The 20205-nt window shown below is 44.2% G+C and overlaps 1 protein-coding gene across 1 annotated transcript in view; it reads left to right on the top strand.

The window, feature by feature from the left end:
• The window catches only part of fam172a (family with sequence similarity 172 member A), a 158869-nt gene that overhangs the window by 94118 nt on the left and 44546 nt on the right, over positions 1–20205 (top strand). The window contains exons 9-10 of the mRNA XM_041936781.1: positions 5581–5697; positions 12595–12679. Coding sequence (XP_041792715.1) covers positions 5581–5697; positions 12595–12679 — 202 coding nt within the window. The remainder of the gene's footprint in view (positions 1–5580; positions 5698–12594; positions 12680–20205) is intronic.

Below are 20205 nucleotides of genomic sequence, written 5' to 3'. Positions count from 1 at the left end.
ACACATGCTTGCAATGTGTACATGTCTGTGTGTGTTTGTGTTTGTGCTCCTGTTCCAATGTTGGCGTGTAGGGATTTATGGGGGTGTATGTGTTAGTGTGTCTGCGCCATGTGTTTTCCAACCTTCCGGTGTGCACCCGCATACATGTTTGTTTGTTTTTTCTGTGTTCGCCCTGGCTTCTCTGATGCTCTCCTCTTACTCTCTGGCAGCAACAGGACAGTTAATCAATCAAATATTTAAGCAGTGCTTCAGTGCTCAGTGGGTAGTCCTAGATTATCTGTGGCTGTTGGCAGTGCATGGCGCAGCCACATTATAAGCCTCGTCTCTGACTGGCATCGTCACGGGGCGCTCCTCTCTCTCTCTCTCTCTCTCTCTCTCTCTCTCTATCTCTCTCTCTCTCCCCTCCTTCCCCTTGGCCTCTGCTCAGTCTTTGCCCATTCCCGCTAACGCTCAACATTTTGTCCTCTTTTTCGCTCTCTCTCACTCATTTTCTGACATTCTCCCTCCGTCCATCCCTTGTTTTCCTTTCTCTTGTTTGCTGCTCTCTGCTAGCACTCTCTCTCTCTCTGTATAATTGTGGCTTTTCACATTGACTATCTGACAGTGAGCAAGGCCCCTTAAAGAGCTCTCATCTTTCTGTCTTTGCCGTTTCTCCCTTTTTTCTCGCTCTGCATTCTTTCTAGGGATAAGTCTGCCTGTCTCCCCACGGGGATCTCCATTGTGGATTACCATTCAGTTTTTGCCCAATTATCTAGTGGCTTTCGCTGCCTTTGACACATAATTATCAAAGGCCTAAATAATTGTCTTTATTATTGCCGGTGTTTAGATGTAGCATCAGCGGAGCAGTCGCGAGCAAGGGAGCGTCACAGCGAGAGGAGAGAAATGAAGTATTTATCTCGACCAGAGATTAGCTTAGCATGCTGTTAAATGATGTCTCGTCGCTTATTTCAACTCCTCGTCCAGATAAATAAACATGATTAATATGCCCCCTTTCCTTCCTTCATGCACACACCCCACACCCATCGCATATCACATTCTACGTCAGTGGCGAAAATAAGATTATGCACAACAAAAGTCTAGCAATTAGCTGGCTTTGTAGCAGGAAGCAGCTTAAATCGCTAAACACTGTACTTTGCTGAGGGCCATGTGAGAGGTCAGGTACAAGATACAGGGGTTAGAGAAAAGTGTGTTTGCGTGTGTTTGAGTGGCTCCAAATGTGTGGGGGTTGGCTATTTCATAGAGCTTGTGAAAAGCTGGATTTAGTCGAATTGTGCCAACCAGGGGGTCAGAAATCTGTGATGTTTGTGGGTCTCTATAGCAACCATGCTGTCTGAGGAGAAATCAGAGAAGAAATCATGAGGAAGGAACAGAGAGCGGGAAAAAGAGGGAGAAGGATTTCAGTTCATCCAGAGTTTGAACGTATGATGCGGGGTGGGGGTGAACTCAAGTGTGCGTCATCAGTTGTGACTCAGCTTTGTTATCGTGGTTCAGGGGAATGTAAACGTAATGCGCAGTTGAAATTAAATCCAAATCACAGCGAGGGAGTGTGTTTAAAAACAGCTCGTCACAGAAATGGGTTAAGAAATTTCTTTTACTTTTTTTTTTTTTTTTTTGCAGCACACCAAATTAGGATGTCAAAATGGCCTCAATAATTTGACTGAATTAGACCCATAAGCCTATTGTGGTGCGGATGTTAGATGAAGCACATCAGGCTGATGATAAACATTTCATCAAGATGCTCTAGTGAGTAAGGAGGCCGCCCTTCAAGCTGAGGACTCGCACTCCTGTGATGGGATGCATCGTTTCCACTTCAGCTCAACTTCTGCTTATGTTTTAAAGACAGTGAGAGCCCACTTGCTTCAGGGATGCTGTTCTGAAGCTGACCCTGTGGTCTACTCTTCCTGTGAAGTGGGCCAAGGGAAAAGAGAATTTTCCTCATGGGGATCAATAAAACATTCATAAATATCCTTTGTTGTGCACACCTCCCTTTCTGTCTCTTATCTGTCTTGCTTTTTCTCCCCTTTTCCTTCCCTTTTCCTCCCAGAATACTACTTTTGATATCCATTCAGCTTCCCCTTATAACCTTCTGCCTTTTCATTGCATTTTTTTTTTACACTCAAGCACCACCACGTCCAACCCCCACCCGAACTTTACTCCGCACATCCAGCTGCTTCAGCGTTAAACCAAAGGCCAGCAGAGAGGCGGCAAATGTCTCAACATCTGCGTGTTGGTTTTAGCTCAACAAGTATTTCCACATGTTTCTCTTCCTTTTTCCCTGTCCGATACAAGACTGATCACAACAGCTGGCCTGTTTCCTTGTTAAAGCTGCAGCCTGCGGTTACATAGTGGATTAGCACATTTAACATTCTGGATAAAGACGGCTAGCACTAACTCACAGGCTAACATGGTGTAAAAATTATACATGATGAGTCATATGATAAGACAGCTTACATCGCCCACTTGGGAGCATTAGCTTCATGGTTGCAACTGGTTTGCAAGTTAACCCTGAGTGTCACCCACCTAGCAGAAGACACAGGCATGCTTGCATTTCACTCTCAACATGCAGCTAACCACAGTTATCTTTGTGGCTTGTAAAACATGGGATCCAGTGGTGTCAAAATCAATGTGGTTTAGGGCCACGCTGCACAGAGCGATCTCTCCTGGAGTCATTATTTGTCAACCTATTATCCCAACTGTTACCACAGCCAACCATATGTTTATAGGCACTGCAGCAATGAGAGCTGTCAGAGCGAGTGATTGATATAGCCAGTGTTGGGAGAAGGAGTTCTTTGGTCTTTAATCTTCAGCTGAGGCATCATCAAGAAAACAGACTCTGTTTGGTGAGAGTTCCTGATTTATTTTCACTCCTCATTTCAGCAAATATGCAACACTGTGTGAGTATCTTTGAATAGCAAGTCCCAGAGAAACTTGAGCACAAAAGTTGGTTAGAGACGGGCAAAGTAGTGTTTCTTTGTGTTTCAAACCAGTAAAATTTAGCAGGGGAGGACTTGTTTTTACCTCCCAAAAAGCATCCAGAGGTGCTGAATCTAATCAATTTGAATGGCTGCTTTAGGTTTTCCAAAAGTCTCGTTATCCATTTTTTTTCAATGTTTTCTCCAGTCATCTGTTGGCTTGATGAAACAGCCTGTCGACACAAGATTAATCATGCACTGTCTAAATACTTTAGTCCAGTATTCCAGATGTATCCGTGCAGTACCATCTACAACCCAGCTTCACTCCCACCTCACCAGCTGTGCTTTTTCCTTTGTACATACCTTTATCTTTGTCCAACCACTGTCAGTCACTTACTCGCTTCTCCACCGAACTGCCCCTCTGTTGAGCGCTTTCAAGTCTGCGCGCATTCGTTCCTACATACATATGCATACGTCCATGCGTGTACCCACATACATGCAGACACTCACACACACACTTCTGGCTGTCTTTAGTCTTAATCTATCTCTCGCTTCTGTCTATCTGCATATCCTTTGTTGTCTCCAAAGTACTTTGTGTTAAAAGTGTCGTGCCAAAATTATTTTAGAGAAAGACTTAAACGACCTGTCATGAATGACTGGTTGGCAAATACAGTTTACTTTGGCCCGAGTTATAACATTTATTATACTTCAGTTGCAGTTTTAATATACCAGTGATATCCAGTGAACCCTACCCATGTTAAGTACATTTTCCATCCAAAACCAAAAAATGTTGGACTCAGAAGAAGTGTACAATAGGAGCAAGTAGAGACCGATTTATCCACTTGGAAAGTGGAAAAAAATGTTTTCTGCCCGGACTTGGGATGTTTTTGACTGGTTTGAAGTCATGGGCTCAGTGTTTTCCGTGGGCAGTCAGTCCACTGCCTCCTGTTTCCTGGCCTCTGCTAGCAGCCCTTATACTCAGGGACTGGCCCGTTTGGCTAGCGCCAGAAAACAGGACCTTGACTGACACCTCCAGTTTTAAAAGGTTGACTTTGCTACTCCCACGGGCCCAGTTCTGCCAGAGGAAAGCTTTTCAACCAAGCGTGGATGAGGGTGGAGTAGAGAGAGGAGTGTGTATCTCTGTGTGTGTGTGTGATTGTATGATTTCGTGTGAGCCGGCGAATGTGTCTGTGCATACAGCATGCACGCAGTGTCTGTCTTCTTTTGTTGTCTATCTTTACAGTTGTGCACTTTTTTTCATGCTCATGGTTGTATGTCCCCTCTCAGTCTGCGCTATTCTCCACCCTGGTGAAGACGCGCCAGTGGAAGCCTTATCAGCTGCATGATGTATGAGTCCTTAGGGCCTTAATAGATTCCATTTATCTCGATACACTCCCACTTTACTTTGGCTGGCCAAGGGAGGATGTATTCAAATGCCCACCGTCATTTTGATGTACAGTCAGCCAGTCGGAGTTGGTTTGCTAGAGATGACCAGTGTTACTTGTCTGTGAATGTGTATAAGATGGGTGATTGCTCCAGTTAGCCCCAGTCTGAGTGTCAGATTCATATCATAGCGTCAGCTTAAACCCTCTATGCTCGCCCAAGCCCCAGCCCTATTTTGTTTTATTACACTTGGGCTTTTATTAACCAATATTTATCCTATTCTTACATAAAAGCACCATCTAAGCCCTGCCTTAGCTTTAATATTACCTAGATCCCCCACCGTCTTATTCTCAGGCACCAAGCCATAAACACCATTACCATTTTAAGCCCCAAAGAAGTCCAGTAGTCCAGCACACTGCCAAGTTTTTCCTTCCTTTAGATGAGGCTTGAGATGAAACTTTAATGTTGTAAAAATTTGGTCTGTTCTGCCTTAGTGCCATGTGTAAATGGCCATGTAATCACCAAACTTAGTGCTATTCTGCAGCGCTCTGCCCATCCCCAGCCTCACTAAACGTATACAGTAAGTGATTGTTAACCTATTGTTGGAAGTCCTGTTCCCTGTTCTTCCCGTTTTATCTTAAAGCAAAGCAGAGTGAATCGGCTCATTCCCAAGGCCTGGCTGCAGTACTCCTTGGGGTAGGACCAGCGGTGTGGGAAGTCTATTGTAGTGCGGTAACAAGTTCTTTGTGTGACATTTTCCTTGGCGTTGACATTCAGAGGGGAATAGGAAGACGGGTCTGTGGACGCCACATTCTCTGTGACGTGAAGGGAAAGGGTATTAAGAATGGGGACCGAGGTATTTGAACGTGCACAGGGAAGGACATTTACACAGAACGTGACAAGGACACGCTATGGTGGAGCAGCTCTTTCATATTTCACTTTATAACATTATGCTGTACACCAGGTTGAGTCTGTATCCGCCAGTTACAAAGCTGTTCACTGAGCCAGTGCCATCATGGTCCGAGGAGAAGGCTGACAGTGTATGTTGGACAGGGAATTAAAATTTTTTTAGACAAGTGTCTATTGACACAGTGGGTGTCATATTAAAATAATTTTATTCACATCTATGCAATCACAAATCTGAGGATATCATATTTCTTACAGCATAAGCTCTCTTTGGTGCTCAAATGTTGTCTGAAACGACCAGTATCGTCCTCAACAGTGGCTGTGTCATTAACATGCCGCGAGGGTGACTAACGCAAATTCGATTTTCTTTTTGTGGCAGATGAATCAGAGGGAAATGCAGGTGAAGAGCAGAGTGTGTGCTGTGGCTCTTACTGACTCCGCTCACAACATCTGGCTTCAGGAGACCAGCAAAGGCACGCAGGACTGGATGCAGCAGGTGAAATACGCACACGTGCTCAAATACACATACTGAAGGCAAACAAAGACGCCGCAGCCTGTGCAGGAGTCCATTCCTGAGCTCCCTTCTCATCATGTAAATTCTCCCAGCGGTGAGCTGGGGTCTCTCAGATTTTGCTCCTCTCTAATTTCTCCATGCAAAACCCTGCTGACCTACACAGGTACCCCTGACCAACAGCTAGCCTTAGAAGTCATAGAGAACCATTGTTTGCATGTTTTCCCTGTCTGTCTTTTTTTTTTTTTTAAATCAGCATCAGCCCCCACTTTTTCTTTGTGGGTGCATGTCAATGAATAACTAAGACAGTTAACCCTCGATGGTGCGTGTGTACACGGCCGGGCACGCATATGTGCATGCGTGCATGTGTTTGTATGTGCTCGTGGATGAGAGTGTGAGATAGAGTGCACGTGCACATGTGCAGTTGTGTTAGCTTCATTTTAGCACTTGCCCTTTCTGGTGTGACCTCTGCGCCATACGCAGCACCTGGGCTCACTCAGTATGCACATACAGATGAGGACCATCCAAGACCAGAGCTGCTTGAGAGCCAGAGATGCAAATGTCATACGCACACAGACACACACACACACACACACACACACACACACAAACAGCTCAAACACACACATGAAAACAGCTCACACACACATACACACACACCATACCTTTATTTGTATTACATCCTCTTTTATATCCCTTGCCTTTTGTTTTTGGCTATTTCTGTCATCTCCCATTTCGCGTGTGTGTTTGCTTTGTGTGCTCAAGTGTGTGTCAGTTTTCTCTGGATGTGTATGTACATTAGTTTGAGTGGTGGGGATTCAAGGTTGCACTGGCCCCCTTCTCCTTGTCTGGCATTTCCTATTTTTGATTCATCTAAGGGATGTTCGGGACACAGCATAATTGGAATGTTAAGTGATTTTCTATTTGTGATGATTACCCTGAACAATAAATCTGAAATAACCTTCTTTGTCCAGCCGGAGGAAGGGGACAGGCAAGGATTCACTCGCTCTCGTACTCATTAACCCTCAGTCCTTTTTTGGCTGAATTAAGAGAAGAGCCTGCCTAATTAAAGGGATTTTTTCTTGAGGGAAACAGCGGCACACCTATGCTATGCCCTTCTCAATGATACAACAACCAAAAAAAACAGATTAGGAGGAAATGTACACATCCTCTTTTTCCTGCTTGTTTTCTTTTTAATCTTAATTGTCACAGTTTGGGGTCACTATTCTATAAGTCATTACTTGTTGCTAGTTCCAACTCACATGTATGTGAGTATCATCATCATTTATTGTCACTGCTAATTTAGGACTACGATTGATGATAAATACTGAAGGCCAGTGGGGAGAAATAGATGTTGTCGTTGTATTTATACTGAGGCGGGAAACTAACAAAAATCTTGTAGCTCAAATTCAGAACTTCATCACATCACTGGCTTCTGGGCATGGATGGCAGTGCTAGTTAACAAGCCCTCAGGTCAACATGAGGATTGAGGTGAATCCAAAATCTAATCTGTCCCAGTCATTTACATTAGAAACCAGTGCTGCGTATGTGCAGTGGTTCCACCGAAAGGTCAGACTCCCTTTGTGCTCCACCCAATATGCTAATCACATGGCTGTCGGCTAGAGGTTTCTATCACTGGCTCAGTTTCCTGATGTTTGGCTTCGAATGATCACACAATCTGCAAGTACATGCACATGCAGACCCTGACAGTAGATGCATATGATGCTGCTTTCTAAAGGACATCTATATCAATAACCCATTCACAGCTGGATTGGGAGCGTAAACAACACTCGCATTGCACCATCAAATACAAGCACACACACACAGGGAGGGCAGCCCAGAAGGTGCTGCACATCACAGCTAGCAGTGAACCTGAATAATGCCCTGGGTGGTGTATAAATATGGGTGCCCATATGAGTGGGTGCATGTGAGGTCAGTGCACCCCAGCAGTGCACTGCTCTGTTCTCCTCAGACCAAGATAATTCCCCCCCTCCGGGGTTCAAGAGGTCACTGGATGGTGGGATGGAGCGATGAGAGGAGGAGAGTAAAAGAGAGGAGATGGGATTTAGAGATCAGCGCCCGCTGGGCCAGGTTATATAGACCAAATGGGTCAGACGAGGGCCAACTGACGTCACCGCCTGGAGACAAAACACAGAGTGAAGGTGAGAGAAAAGAAAAAAGGGAGGGAATAAGCAGAGGCAGAGATAGAGAGATCCACCCATTGACTGAGACAGAAAAAGAAATAGGCAAAGAAATAAAGTATGAGAAACGTTCAATTATTTAAATCCCGTTGACTGCCGCCGAGGAGGCGCAGGGCAGAGCTGTGGAAAAGGAAAACAAAAAGACAGGTAGGATGTGAATGGAGTGAATACAGATGGAGGAGAGGAGATGAAGAGATGTATGTGGAGATAGATGAGTAGCATAGTGAGGAGAAGTGAGTGAGAGAGAGAAATGCGAATGATGGTGTACAGCTGGCAGCCTGTCACAGTCTCCAAGGTGTCTCCTGTCACTGTGCTGGCCTGCTGTCACACTCTAGTGGCCTGCCCAGAGCACACACACAGACATACATACATGCACACACACACACACACACACACACACACACACCTACAGAGTACACTATGGTCATGAATAAACCATCCTAATCCATAGAGATTATACAGCAACTGTAGGAGGTGGGAGAGAGAGACACAGAGAGAGTGAGCAAGAATTGATACTCAGGACTACTTTCTGAAAAGTTAGGTTGCAGGCTGTCATGTGTTTTAGGGTTTAGGAGACTTTTGTACACTTACCACAGAGTTTCTATCATGGGAATCAGCCCTGCGTTTCAGAAGAAGAGGTTGAAATCCTGTTTTCGATAATGGAGCCACTTGTATTCGATTTGCCTATTGTGCTTAAACATTTGCATTTAGATCTGTATAACAGTTCATAATCAACAAGATTATTTTTAAATGTATTTTATTATTTGATCATCTTCTTTATCAAATCATTTTATGCTCAGTTTTTTCACTATGATGATAAAAACCTGTTATGAATTCTGGCCAACCTTGGTTTACGGTGTGTTTTCTGTCATTTCAATGCAGCTTTTGGAAGGTAGGGAGGGAAGCATCCCCTTTTAAAGGCGCTGTGCATGCACTCCTGTGACACTTACTGTGTAGTGGCTATGGACATCCATGAGAGACCTATTTGGTCCTCATGAAGGCTCCATTAGATCACCCTGCCATCAGCTGAGTGCAGTGTTTTGTGTCCATTACTCTCTGAGTGTGTGTGTGTGTGTTTGGTGTTTATGTGAAAGAAGCAGGCTGGCTTCCACTCTGACTTGCAGAATGCAGCAGGTGGTGAATCTCTCTTTCACACACACACACACACACACACACACACGCACACACACACACACTCACACACACACACACACACACACACACACACACACACACACACACACACACACAATCAAACACAATCAAACACATGCACACGTAACAAAGAACACTTTAAAGTATTTCTCAGGGGTTGAGGGGTAGAGCTGACACCCGCTTATCATTTATACCCTCAGAGTACACTGTTAGTTTAATGGGAAACTTTTCTGATTTTCAACCAGCTTTTTTTTCATTACAGTGTGGGTAGCACCACCCGTCTCTCTCTCCTTCGCTCTCTCTCTATTGGATCGAGGGAGGGGTGACTCACGACATGCAACTCTGATCAAACTGTCAAAACCTGGCAGTGCTGATTAAATATGAATTAAAATTCTGTTGCCTAAATGTATATTTTAGTGTATTGTTTAGCTGATGAGGCCATCGGACGAGCCAAAATCAAGCACTGTCCAACTCGCAGTGCGCCGGAGTATTGTGGTCTGGTGCAGCGCATTGCATTCTGGTTGTTGTCATTTTTTTACCTCTTGAGTCCAATTTCTCTGGTCACGAGCGCCAATTCCAAAAATATTTGTGTCTTTCTACTGCATAGACATCCCAGTTTTACAAAAAGCATTGAAATACTCCTTTAATGGTTAGCTTTAGCACTTAACACTAGCCTCTAACTAGAATTGTCTCGGCATAATGTGGGTGATGTGAAACAAAAAGCATTGTGCAACAATGTGCCTTGCTGTGTGTGTGCGTGCATGGGTATACGTGTGCGTGCAAATCCTGCACAAATCCAAACACACACAGAGACACACATGCACAGAGCAGCAGAGGTGGGGGAAGAGTCAAATCTGTTTACATGTTTGTTTCTCTGTCTGCCTTTAGTTCAATGGCACCATTGATCGGCGGACGAGCTGCTTGAAGTGATGATGCTATGCGTCAGAGGCAGCCGATGTGATGTGCCATCCTTTTGTCACGTCGCCCTTCTCTAATCCCAGCCAGCAGGCCTTGCCTTTATGTGACTGCTGTTATGCCTGCGGTCTCCCACAGCACTGGGACTGTGTGTGTGTGTGTGCATTTATGCAAGAGTTTGTGTGCACATGTGTGTTGTTGCCTTGACAAATCTATTCAAACCCCGGCCTCCCTGCCTCCATTGGTGGTGATGGTGGAGGTGAAGGGGGGAGGGAGCAGGGCCCTTTGAAAGACTCCCCTCCTTCCCCTCTATCCAGCCGCCTTCAGCCCACTGCTCCACAGCCCAGCTGACATCTTCCTTGAGACAGACTGAATGAATTAAAGGAGATACAATGAGACACTTGATGTAGCAGTCAAGGAGCCCCACTGCTTCTGCACTGTGCAACAACGCTCTGCCCTAAAGCCCCGGCTCAGAGGAGAGCACATCGAGGGCAAAGCAAAGGATCTAAAAATACACAATATGCCACTGTTTACCAAGATGACTTGTCATCTTCCCCCAACACTAAACCCTCCATCATCCTCCCCTCCATTCCCCCACATCTCTCTGCCGATCTGCCTTCAACCTCTCTGGCTCCTCTCATGCTGCACCCCTTCCGACCGCCTGGACTTTTGATTGACAGGGTCGACGAAATTAAATATAGAGGAAGAGAGAGCGAAAGGGCATTCGTACAGCTTAAGAGGCGAATTCAGTTTGTAGTTTGGTTGATTTTTATTTCTTTTGATTGGATAGGAGTGAATCTCACATGAGCCAAACTTTCTTTTAATAACAGACTTTTTCATACACACTTCCCAAATGAATTTTGTTTACTTGTTGCTATCGCTACTTTTTGCTTGTTGATATCTGCCTTGCGTACATGGGCCAGATGTTTCATCATGATCATCTCTTGCGTTGAGTTTCTATATTTCTCTGCAAGCTTCTAGTAAATATATCACAGCGGGACAAATAAAGATGTACTACAAGCAGGTAACAGAAGACATTTACCTGAACATAGCTGCAGAAACCTGCAGTATGTAGACAAAAAGCAACAGCCAAGATGTTCAGTTAGCCATCAAGTATGTCCAGTGTCATTTACATATTCATACAGGAAAACATCAACCCATGTGGGAGCAGGATGTGTGTGTGTTTGCGTTACATGGTTGACGATAGCGGAGCAGAAGTTTGACGTGACCCTGGATTTTTTGCATGTGTCTTTTTTAGAGGGGTAGAAATGGGAGTTTCACAGATTTGTCTCTCCAGTCCCTCCTCTCTCAGGGCCTTGGGAGTCAGGGTTGCTGAGGGCAAAAATGCAAAAGCGTGTGTGTGTGTGTGTGTGTGTGTGTGTGTGTGTGTGTGTTTGAGTCTGAAGGGTTCGCAGCGCTACACATCTTCGTGGGAGACCCCCTGCAATGCAATCACTGACCCACACACACAAGCACACACGCACACACATGCTTGCACAACACTGTAATGACTGTCGGGGGGCCAGGGTGAAAGTAAACAAGGGCAGATAAGCAGTGATTCAGAAGGACGCCAGCTGCACATTCTAATCTCTTTACATTTTCTCTTTCTTCTATTGAACTTTTATCTTATCTGGAGAACGTCTTCTCCAAGCATTCCTTCTCAGCCTCCCTCTGTCCCGCTCTCCCTTTTTCCTTGTTTTTGTACTAACCTTACAAGCCGCAGCATACCAATCCACATTGCACCGTCAAATGGAAAACACACTTTGATATGTTGTCATCTGCTGACCCAGAGAATAAAAACTCCAAGCATGAGAGAAGTAAGTTGTTTCGTAGTATGGCAATCACACAGTTAATTAATTGTAGATTAGGTTTCACCATACGATGTTTGACATAACCCAGTAGGTAGAAAGACTGAACGCCACACAGACAGGAAGATGAAGACAGCAAAAACAGATAAAGAGGTCTTCTCCTCTCTCTGACAGTAGAGTTGTCAACCACAGGGGGTTTTGAGAGGACTCGGGGTGTTTGCAGGGGGTTATGGGTCAGCAAGCTGGGCAGACACCCTCCCCCAGGGCACCCACTGATCTAGCATGGTAGAAGGCCTCAGCTTTCCACCACAAACAAACGCCAAGCTGTCTGAGCAACATGTCACAGAGCTTTTAATTGCTTGTTCCTGTCCCCCCCCCCACCCCACCTCTCTCAGCCATACACACTTTCTCGTTTACTGTCTCTCCCTCTTGTCCTCCGCACCTGTCCCCCTTCTCTTTGTCTCCCTCGCCTCCCATTTTCTCTCCAGTCTCCCTTCCTTTCTCCGCATTTCAATTAAACTTGCTATATTTCCATGAAGAAAAAAAAACTTTCGAAGCATCGAGATGAAGGACATACATTTTTACGTCAAAATTCCTTCCCTTATTATTTCCGCCTTTGAGCATATATTCCTTTGTGTTTGTGGGACTGATAGTGGAGGATGCTGGTGGCCACATACTCATTTCCCCTCCATGTGCCATAAGTAGTCGACGTGGAAGTCATTTGTATCTTCAGCAGAAGCAACATGGAGAATCTGTCCTCAGAGTGTTCAACTGTTAACCTTTTTTTTCCCCTCTCCTTACAGCACTGTTGTAACTGGGTATCGAGTCCAGAGCCCCTGGACACACCACTGGATCCCATGCTGCCAGACTGCCCCCGAGTCTCTGCAGGTATCGAACACACCGTACAAACACACTCTCAGTAACTCAATGTTCGTGGAATTTGATTTGATTGATCACAAGACTGTTGAACAATACACTGGGACAATATATGAAAATGTAACAGCATGCACCTGCATGCAAAAGTATGTCAATGTTAACTGTGGCAAGTGTTTATTCTACAGTCAAAGGTGAAAACATGAATCTGGGTTGCATTGTTAGTGGTATACGTGGTAGCTGTAGTAGGGAGTGCTGAGAAACTGGTACTAACAGAGGGGCCACAACCAGCAATGTTGCAATATTAAAGTCAAATGTTCATTTACCAACCACAAATGTGGCCTAACAATTGGGAGTAATCTCCAGTTCAGGTGGTTTTATTAGACTCTGTATCACTGGTCACATGTCAGTTTGAGCCTGAGAGAGAGGTAAGAGAAATTATTTAAGTGACAGATGTGCAAAATGCAAATACGTTCCTCAGTATGTGTGTCTGTATATTTGTTCATCAGAGGCTTACAGCAGTGTGAAGTGTGAATGTAGAGATTATCAGGGTTCAGTAGGTGCAGGGTGGTGTGTATGTTGACAGTATTTTCTCTTGTGTGTGTGTGTCTGTGTGTCTGTGTGTGTGTGTGTGTGTGTGTGTGTGTGTGTGTGTGTGTCTGTGTGTGTGTGTGTCTGTGTGGGTGTGGGTAGATTGGAGGTCTTAGTAGGGCTGATTGAGAAGGATCATTGTCAGAGGAACTGAGAAACTGAGGCAGTGGCAGATTATCTTGAAGCACAAACAGAAACGGAGGCTGTCTCACGCGCGCTCCAGAAATGTACCGTTTGATTTTGTTTCTATTTTCGTCTTCTTTGTCGCGCCCTCTTTCTTTTTCATCATCTACTCTGTCTCCTGCATTCATTAATCCTTCTCCTGTGGTGTTTGGCTTCCTGTCCCTGTGCCCTCTCTGTGGTTGACTGGCCTTGATGATGTCACGGCCATCATGAGAATGTGTCCTTAATGTAGGATTAGGGATGAAAGCTGTAATCCTCAACATGACCGTTGATAAGAGATGATGATTGCAGTGTTGTTTGAAGAGTGACACACATGCAGGCATGCGCACTCAGACGCACACACACAGAGTCATAAGTATTAAATGCATTTGTTTTTACTTTGTGCATGGGTACGTTTAAGCATCGATTGTTTCGTGTATTCGCAAAGCAACTTGCACCCTTGTCTCATCACTCCTTTCCATCAACACTCTGGAGGTCCTGCTTTGTGATTTGGTTCTCTTCAAAGCCCCTAAGTGACATCATGGTGAATGTATAGGTCATCTTACACATGCTCCACATGTCAGTGAATACATCTCTAACACTGCTATCTCCCCTCGGTCACTAAAACACCATGTTCCACACGGAGCTGTGTGGGTGTGTGGCCTTAACATCTACCGGTGAATCAGCTCCTTGAAATGTCATCTAGCCTTCAATACAAAACCTGTACTGTATTTCATGTCCAAATGTCAGTTTTTTACCTTGATGTTTTATGTCTCTTCTCGGTGACTGCTCATCAGTCTAAAGACAGCCAAGATATTGAGGTCTACTTTTTGAAACTGTTGGCATGCCTGACATTGTCCTAACGCAGACCTGTTTGACACAGCGTCCATCTGTATGTATGCACTATTGACTTGTGCTCTATTGACTTTTGCTACTTTAACCAAGCTGAATAGATCAGAGTCTCTGGCCTGTTAACAGAGCTGCCAACTCTGCTTGTCTCTGGTCTTTTGGTGGCAGCTTCTGATGTCAAAGGTTGTCTCAGTCGTCTTTGTGTCCTTGGCAGCCTGGCAGATTCACAGGCTGCAGCCATTGTGGTGAGAGTCGCAGCAGAGCAGCAGAGGTGACGGGGTTGAGAGAAGGTTGAGGGAAGGCTGTCAGGGCATCATGGCCCAGCACTTCAATCAACACACATACAGCTCCCAACAGTCACCTCTTCTGCTTCCCTGACTGCTGTTGTCTGGGTTGCTATGGTAAGAGTATTTGTGTGTGTGTGTGTGTGTGTGTAGGTGGGGGTAATCAGGGTTGACCACTAAGTGTCCCAGGAACACAGACCAGACCGGTGAATCCTTCTAGTCATGCACACACACGCACACATACACACACATGCACATATGCAGACACACACATCACAGTGTGAACCGCCGCTCTTGTGTAGAGCCAGACTGAGCCAGGCCTGGGGCGACTCGGCTGCTGTGGAGAATGGCATGTGATCAGACACACACACACACACACACACACACACACACACACACACACTTTATGAAGGCTAACAGAGAATTGGATGTGTGCTTAAATAAAGGCACTAAGACTGGCCAGGCAGCGTGATGGAGGAGCGGGTTGAAGGACGAGTCTTGTGTCGCTCTTTTTCTGTTCTCCTTTCTCTCCTTACTCTTCTTCTGTTTCTGACTTTCTCTATGCATCTCCCTCTCCCTCTCCTGCATTCGGCCTCCCTGTGTGGTGCAGTGATGATATGATGATTGTGTTTTCCATGCTGGTAGACTCTTGGCAGAAGGAGGTAGGGAGAAGTGGAGGCAGAGCTTGTCTGTTATTCCTAATCATCTGTGAAGCAACGCCGGTGCACCAGCATGGTACTCTGACGGGGCTGGAAGTACCCAGAGAGGGAGGGAGAACGGCATGTAGCGGGGGTGTCCGCTAACGTCTCCATTTCTTGTTTTAAATGCGATAAAACCTGGACCCATTCCCTTCGCATTTGACTGGCTAGCTGCCCTCCCTTTCATTTCTTTCATTTTTTTTGTCTTAATCTTTCTTCTTTTCACTGCATTCTGTTTTTTTTTCCATCTCGCAGAAGGAATTTGTTCCACCAAGAAGGTCATTGCTCTGGCGTTTGGCAGTGGCCTGGCACACTAGCAGAATTTTATCAGTTAGGAGCACACCGAACACAGGCTCAATATGCAGATAAAGTGGAACCAATCTCCTGCTGGAAAAGCTCCCTTTGTGTGTGTGTGTGTGTGTTTGTGTGTGTGTGTATGTGTGTGTGTGTGTGTGTGTGTGTGTGTGTGTGTGTGTGTGTGTGTGTGTGTGTGTGCGTGGATGTGTGGTGGAGTAGCTACCAGGCTGACAGAGAAAGAAGTTGAGGAGTGGGGTGCTGGTGAAGTGGGGTTGCTGAGGCCTTCCCAAGATGTAATCATTCCAAACCTCCAGTGCTGTTTAGGTGCCAGGAGAAGGATTAACAGAAGACGGGAGCGACTGAGAGTGACGTGAAATGAGTGTTTTTCTATTTTTTCGTAAAGGGCTCCTCTGTTTTTCTTGCTTACTGTATTGACTTTTTTGCTAGAGGGATGGATGATGGGCTGTTTGATCAGTAAAGATGCTATTTCAAAGGTGGGAAAACCCCCTTTGCTAATACCACAGACAACCATAAGCACACACACATACACACAACTTCCTCTTGGGTGATTACTCATTGTCCAAGCTGATTATTAATTACAAAGGGAGAGCTCTCTGAAGGTAAACACTGATTAATGGCTAACAAAAGTAAGTTAATGTCTTACCTGTACTTTAATTACCAACTGTGCTCTGTTACAAGCATCCCAACACAAGGCTGTAATTAACCCTAATGGACTGCAGAAAGAGACTCACTTTCATTTTCTTTCACAACGTAAATACACTACTGTATGAAATTTTTGATGTGCCCACCTTGCTTTCTTCTTCCCGACTAGGTTTTCCATAATTAAAAGTGAGGGTTTCGCTGAAAGGATTTCTTGATTTCTGTATCTAGAATGAAAATAGCAGGGAGTTGGCTGGAAAAGTGATGCAATATTGTTACAGAAATGAGAAATAATTCCTGTGCAATGACATGGGAGGTCACTCTGCCTTTCTTCTTTACCTAAGGCTCATACTTCTGTGGCTCGCTGTTATTAATGTACCAAGATACCACAGAGACACAAAAGAGTGCCTGAGAATAAAAGCAGACAGGCTGATACAAAGCACACACACACACACGCTTTCATGCTCTTATTGCCAATGTGCTCTGTCCTGCTGTAGGTTTGACTTGACTGTAACCCTCACCTCCCTGATCCATGCACTGCTGACCGTGAAACACCTCCAGCTGTCTGCACCTCTTCACCACACACACACACACACACACACACACACACACACACACACACACACACACACACACACACACACACACAACCTGATTGATGTTTGTGTGACTTAACTCTTTAAGAGGAAGCTCAGGTCCACTCAAATTAACCTCACCCCCTCCAACCACTGTTTTTTCAGCTTGGTAAGGTGGAAGTCCGCTGCGTCGATGGAAGATCACATGGAAATGTGTATGTGTTTGTGCCTGTGTTTTCACATATGTGTTCCAGTGTTTTCTTAGCCTGACCGGCACACGTTGCGCTAGTGTTGCAGGAAATAGACAAGTAAACTGTGCTGAACCGGACCCTAACCTCTGACCAGGATTCACTGAGGTTGCATCAGGCTATTGTCTGGGTCACATTTGTGGCAGACCATATCATCATGATGTGGAAAATGCTGACACCAAAGACTCCTGGTGTCTGGGATTGCTGTGTCTGTCAGAAACTGGCAATAAATTGCTGACTTGTGAGATGCAGTAACATTTCAGTTTGATTTGTGATTAAGCTTTATTATGAACTCTAACCATATAATCACAATACAACTATGTAATAGATCTCTTTTAGCTGAGCAGTGATTCAAGGCTACTCTTTGTCATGTTTTCATGTAAGTCATATTTACTTTTGATGCCCAACCGTCAAACAGTGACAATCTCTGACGGTGAGTAAGTCTCAGACAGCACTTAACAGGGTGGTGATTGGCCTAATGCACAAGTTTCCCACCCTAAAACGAAAAGGCAACAGTGATGGGGTCATAATGAAGGCATGGTTTTTGGTGAGGAGAAAAGTTTTGTCAGAAATGAATGGTTGGACTCTGGCAGAGCTTTGCAGAGATCGTGTTATGTATTCCTTTTTCCCCCTATTATGGAGCACTGTGATTTGTTTTGCCGACTCTGAGGCGGCAGCTGTAGTTGCAGAAACTTTATGCCATGACATTACTTTGGCTATCTGTCTGTTCAGCAAGAACAAAACTTTCTTGACCCTATTAAAAATAATCAGCTTGATTTTACAATAACCAGCTGGACTTTATTGGAGATCTCAGCCAGGTGTTTTGTCTGTGGAAACCCTGATTTTCTGGTATTCTGAGACACCCGAAGAGCGACTGTTTTACAATCATAGCAAAAGATTTACGCCATGTTAGAGCTGGAAAACAACTTGCACAGTTTTAAAAATAACTCAAACTTGAAATGTCAAACTGAAGGTTAAGGCAGACAATGAGACCTGTTTGACTGTGGATCGTAGTCTGTAAAAGTGCTTAAAAGAACCTAAACCTGTTTTGGCAGGCTAATAAATATGTTTATAATTAAAAAGCCCAGTCATCAGATGTGTTTGGATAAAAAAAAAGGTCTGGAGTACTATCATGTTCTCAGTACACTGATTATACTTGTGCTAAATAAGAAAAAAACAAGATGAGTGTTGAGTCATGCACAGCTGGTGTTTAGGTGGAAGAGACTTTGCTGTTTGTGTTTATGTTCTTAATTCTGTTTCACATTACATCAAAAATTAGATTTGGAACATTCATGGTATGTTACAGCTGGGGAATAGGGAGCTTGTTTGATTCTGGGTAATTGTGTTTACAACCGCGATTCCAAAAAAGTTTGGACACTGTGTAAAACACGAATAAAAACAGAATGCAGTCATTTGCAAACAAGCTGTGTTTACCAACAACAGTTTTCCAAAGTGGTCCTGAGCCCATGTAGTACCATCCTTTATCCAATCATGTGTTCACAAAGTGGTGAACCTTGCCTCTGAACAACTGAGCCTTTCCAGGATGCCCCTTTCATACCCAGTCATGATACTATATGCATTGTAACTCTAGTTCTCTGAGCACAGGCGGAGAGACTCTGTGATTTGCATGCAAGAGTGCTGGAGTATCGAGTGATAAATAGGTAAACATAGAGAACGTGTTATATGGTGAAGCCAACTCCGAGAGTGCCAGACTCTTTACTAAAAATATGGTTTGCACTGTATTTAACCCTCAGCTGCCTTGGCTGCAGTGGTACCTTGGCTCATTATCAAGAGTCTGGCGTACACAATGTAAACAGAGGAGATGAGCAAAGGAGAGTGTTGACTATCCGGAATATCATCCCTCTTAACTTTTGTATTCTTTTGCTTTTGTTTTTATATATATTCTAACCTCTTTAACCAGCTCTTATTGAAGATGTGTGAACGTGACTCTTTATTAATGTAGTAACACATTCAGACAAAACATTTCAGCATTAATGAAGAATGACATTGAAGCTTAAGCTTGAGATGCAGACCTCTCCCTTATATTTCACTCTGCTGGAGTGTGCACAGGCTAAATATTGGACTTTGAATTTGCTAGTGGCGTATCCCGGTATAGACTAGTGACCACCTGTGACTGGACTGCTTAAATCAAACAGTGTGTCCTGATTGGCAGAATATGAGTACTCATTAGCTGCTGGCATGGTGTGTAATCCTGTCAGTATGGTGTATAAGAATGGAAGATCATCATGGAGGCTTGCACTGCCTTTAGATCAGCACGCCATGCCATCTTCCTAATATTATCATGACATCATATTATTTTTCCTTCTGTCTGGGATTATGATCATACAGTACTTGCATTGTACTTGCCTGACTTTTTATATAAGCTTTTAAACATATACACAAAGAAAAACTCCTTTTATGGTGTTTTTGCCAATAAGTTTGTACTTTCATTTTTTTTGTATGAATGGGCTCCAGCCAGATAAACTTGCCTCGAAATGTTTTTTTCTCTAGACCAGATGTAATCGTATCTCAAGACCTTGAGGGGTAACAAACTCAGAGAAAATAAACAGATGGAAATGTATCCTTACCAGCCAACCTTAGACACACACACTGCCCCCAGTCCATTGTCAGGGACCAGTGTTGTTGCATGTTGACAGGGCAATCTGTTCTGTCATGTATGTTGCCGCCTCTCACGGATATTTCCTTTGAATCAAAGACTCGACCACTTTGATTCAATTCTTTGATTCAATTCTAGAGGACAGTCCGTGTTTATTGATCTATTCTCGCTCTTTTCTTTCTGTCAGACATTTATCTTCACCCAGATCAGAGTCAAAGATATGCCGACATAGTCAATAGACAAGCCCTTGCTACAGGTCCAAGACAAGGGTGTTGCCATTTGTTTGTCTTAACTGACAAACAGGAGGAAATGAAGTGATCAATACGGTAAGCTAACAGTTGTACAAGCTTGTCAAAGTTAAACATGAAGGAATTCTTCAGCAGTGACGTGTAGCCGAAATGTTGCGCTAGCTTATCTTCATAGTCATTTGAGTAAAGTGAAGATTTGCTTTAGTTGTTATTTAAAATAATGTAATGAGATTTATATTAGCAGCAGTGATAACAATGGTAATGGATTCTTATTATTAGCAGTATTTGTGGTGTTGTGCAAAGATAATGCAG

This window comes from Chelmon rostratus, chromosome 5 (assembly GCF_017976325.1).
Source record: "Chelmon rostratus isolate fCheRos1 chromosome 5, fCheRos1.pri, whole genome shotgun sequence".
Lineage (NCBI taxonomy): Eukaryota > Metazoa > Chordata > Actinopteri > Chaetodontiformes > Chaetodontidae > Chelmon > Chelmon rostratus.
Note: the sequence above shows the minus strand (reverse complement) of the source record. Positions and strands in the feature narration are given on the sequence as shown.